Below are 3,745 nucleotides of genomic sequence, written 5' to 3' on the forward strand. Positions count from 1 at the left end.
CCTTTACAACTTTTCTATTCAAAGATACAAACATTGACTGTTTTATTTTCAATTATTTCAGAGATTTTTTTTATCATAGGAATTGCCTTCTACGCTAAGTATGTCTCAATCAAAAAGACACAAACTATGACACCAAAATACTACTTTAATACTGATTATTAAAAAGATGTTTAAAAGAATTTTTACACTGCATTTGTTGTATATACCTTCATTGTAATGAACTTTTTTTCTGGATTGTTTGCATTTTTTTAACAGGAGTATTGAATGTGTGATTCATTTTACATTTGAAGCATTCAGAATTTTTTATAAATGTAGAATTGATTTGATATATTTAAATGCTCTATACTAACATTGATTATGTTCTTAGAATTTATTTTACTCAAAGATAAAATTTATAGTTTTTGAATTTAACAGTAACTTTTACAAATTTTATTTAAAGATAAAATTTGTAGTTTTTGAATCTAATAGTAGTTTTTACAATAAAACTTGATAAACTTTTAAATACCCTTTAATTTTAGTTTGGTATTAATACCCTTAGTGTTAATTAATTTTGAATTAAAAAAAATAATATGTTTATTTGATTGGAAGAAAGTACCACTACCAAATTAAATTTAAAAGTATAGGAGTGTTTATCATAAAATTTACGGTCATTTTAACAAAATTTTATCCAAACATAAATTATTTTAACTTCAATTTTATAAAATTAATTCATTCAAAGTTAATTTTATTAGCCGTAGAACCAAAGATATATTAATTTCATATTTAATTAAAATTCAATTATAAGATCAGTAGATATTTAAAGATAAGTTTAATACTACTAGTATACTATTAACCTTAATTCATGACAAGACATAATGAAATAGACAATACAACCTAGTACATACGATGTTATTTGGTCGTTGTTCTAACAAAGATGTTTTAATTTTCACTAAATAACAAAGATGTTATTTGTCACCATTTCTAACACAAATATTTATATTTGCAAAACATAATAAAAGATTAATCATCTTAATAACATATTTTTACAGAGAATCTTAAACATACTCCAAATATCTTAGACAACATTTAAGGTTGCATTGAAACATATTAGATTTCATAAATCACAATAACCTAATCTATACCACAAGCATTCTTATATCATACAAGAACAATTATACCTCTGATTAGTGTCAACCATGAACATAACTAGGAACTCGGTAAAACCTCGGTTTATGTCTTCTTCTTCTTTTGCCAAGCTCGTGCGCGAACTAAGACGGCTCATTTTCTGGCTTACCGAAGATCAATGGAAACTCGTCGTCTTGTTCGGAGAAACTATTGTCTTTGGAAATGGTTTTCAATGAATGATAAACTTGATACATAGACCACCTATCTTTCGGGCGAGCTACGATGCAATTGGACGCGATTTTCAGAAACTGCAGAATCTCTTCGTCGTTACCTTTACCACATATCGCTTTATCGATGCAATCCTTGAGTCTACCTGAACTAGAATGCACATTCACCCAATCCACTAAGTTACCCTTAAATTCTTCATCGCCGCGGTTCACCTCGAGAGGCTTGCACCCTGTGACCAACTCCAAAAGCAAAACTCCGAATCCATACACGTCTCCTTTCAACGAGGCAACCATCGTACTCGAATACTCAGGAGCGATATAACCTAGCTCCCCCAAATCTCCGTTCACAAAACTACCGTTGGAATCAGACGTCATAAGCCTCGCGAGTCCAAAGTCCATTATCCGAGCGTCGAATTCTTCGTCAACAAGAATCACATTAGAACAAATATTCTGCTGTATAATCGGAGGATGACAACCATGATGCAACCACGCAAGTCCCCTCGCCGCACCCAACCCTATCCTAAACCTCATCAACCAATCCAACGTGCCGCTATTCTTATGCAACAACGAATAAAGCGTCCCGTTTGACATATGCTTATAAACCAAAAGCTTCTCCTCTTCCACAACACAATACCCTAACAAAGGCGCCAAATTCGGATGCCTAAGCTGTCCCAACCGATTCATCTCCATCCTAAACTGCTTCTCACCAATCTTACAAGTACTCAACCGCTTCACCGCAAGCGTCGAACCATCCGGTAAATCCGCCCTATACGTCGCACCCGTCCTCGTCGTAATCAAAACATTCTCCGAACTAAAATTATTCGTCGCAGCCATCAAATCACCAAGCTTAACCTTAACAATCGGTTTCTGAAAAAGATTAACTTGCGCAAGCTTATGACCTCTCAACCTCAACGCCCAATCGTCAACCCCACCAACAACATACCCTTCCTTACTCCTCTCCCTCCTCAACCTAATATGATACCACCACCACAACCCAAAAGCCAACAACAAAGAACCCGCCGCACCGAAAACACCAGCAGCAATAATAATAGCAAGATTCTTCTTACTCATACTACCACACTTTGAACCAAGTGGCCCACCACATAAACCACTATTCCCATCAAAATCTTCCTTATCAAAACCATTGAAAAACGATGGAATACTCCCACTAAGTTGATTATTAGCAACAGAAAACTTATGAAGCCTAGTTAAACTACCAATTTCATAAGGTATTCTACCACTAAGATGATTATCAGATAACATCAACTCATTCAAATATGAACAATTCACAAGAGTGTTTGGAATTGAACCTGAAAGTTCATTCCCAGATAAATCCATTGTTACCAAATACGGCATCCAATTACAGATCTGTGTTGGAATCACTGAATTCAATGAATTTGAACCAAGATCCAATTTTTGCAAATTTTGTCCACAATACTTCAAAGATTCTGGGATCTTACCTGTAAGTTTCATACCCTTTAGCTCCAAACCCAAAACTCGATTCTCTCTTACGTTCCAGCAAGTGACACCAGCAAAATCACAGATGAAACCTACTGTGTTGTTGTTGAAACTCCATGATGAAATACCACTTTCGGAATTTCCTAGGGAATCTTTGATACCTCGGAGACATCTTACGTCGTCTTCTTCAGCTTGGGATGAAGTGAAAAATACCCAGAAAGTGAATATTGTGAAGAAGAGCAAGAACAGTGAAGAAGACATGGTTTTGTGAATCATTGAGGTGAAAGGGTTGTTGTACGATGATAAAGTTTCGATTTTTAGAAATGGGGTTTTTGGTTTTTGGTTTTTTTTTTTTGGTTGTGTGTATTGTGTTTTGTGGCTTTTGACTTTTTTGGGTGAAAAGGGTTAATGGGTTTGTGAGGGGAAGAAGTTTGAGAACTTTGTGTGTTTTGGGTTGAAGATTGGTTAAATATGGAAAATTGGAATTTTTGTGTTTTATAGGTTTTTATTCCTTTGTTTTGTTCTTTTAAATAGAATTTTGATAATTTAATATTTATAATGTTCAAATGTAGAAATAATTTGGATATGATTCTAATAGACAATATAACTCCAAAACTTTAACATTACTAAATTTTTAGTTTTAGATTATTATTTATGAAGAATAAAATATTTATTTATAATGGAGTATCAAAATCATAATCTTTAATTAATTTTTAAAGAAAAAAAATGTTTTTGAGAATTGTGAAGAGTAGTGGGATTAGGTAGTTTATGAAGAGGTTTTGTTTTTATTAGTGAAGTTTTGTTTAATAATTTGGGGGAGTCTTTATTTGACTTAGAGTTGTTTGTGGGTTTGGTCTTAGTCTACCACCTTGATTGCCAAATTGTTTGCTTAGAGTTAGTTGGACAATTTGATGGACACACCAATGTCATTTTTCATATTAATTAAAATGAAAAAA

The 3,745-nt window shown here is 33.3% G+C and overlaps 1 protein-coding gene across 1 annotated transcript; it reads right to left on the reverse strand.

The window, feature by feature from the left end:
- Positions 1–972: 972 nt before the first annotated feature.
- Positions 973–3,255, reverse strand: LOC127122744 (inactive LRR receptor-like serine/threonine-protein kinase BIR2). The gene has a single exon (XM_051053035.1). The coding sequence runs from the start codon at positions 3,063–3,065 to the stop codon at positions 1,248–1,250; it is 1,818 nt and encodes a 605-aa protein (XP_050908992.1). The 5' UTR covers positions 3,066–3,255; the 3' UTR covers positions 973–1,247.
- Between the last annotated feature and the right edge of the window lie 490 nt (positions 3,256–3,745).

Source organism: Lathyrus oleraceus, chromosome 1 (genome assembly GCF_024323335.1).
Source record: "Lathyrus oleraceus cultivar Zhongwan6 chromosome 1, CAAS_Psat_ZW6_1.0, whole genome shotgun sequence".
Lineage (NCBI taxonomy): Eukaryota > Viridiplantae > Streptophyta > Magnoliopsida > Fabales > Fabaceae > Lathyrus > Lathyrus oleraceus.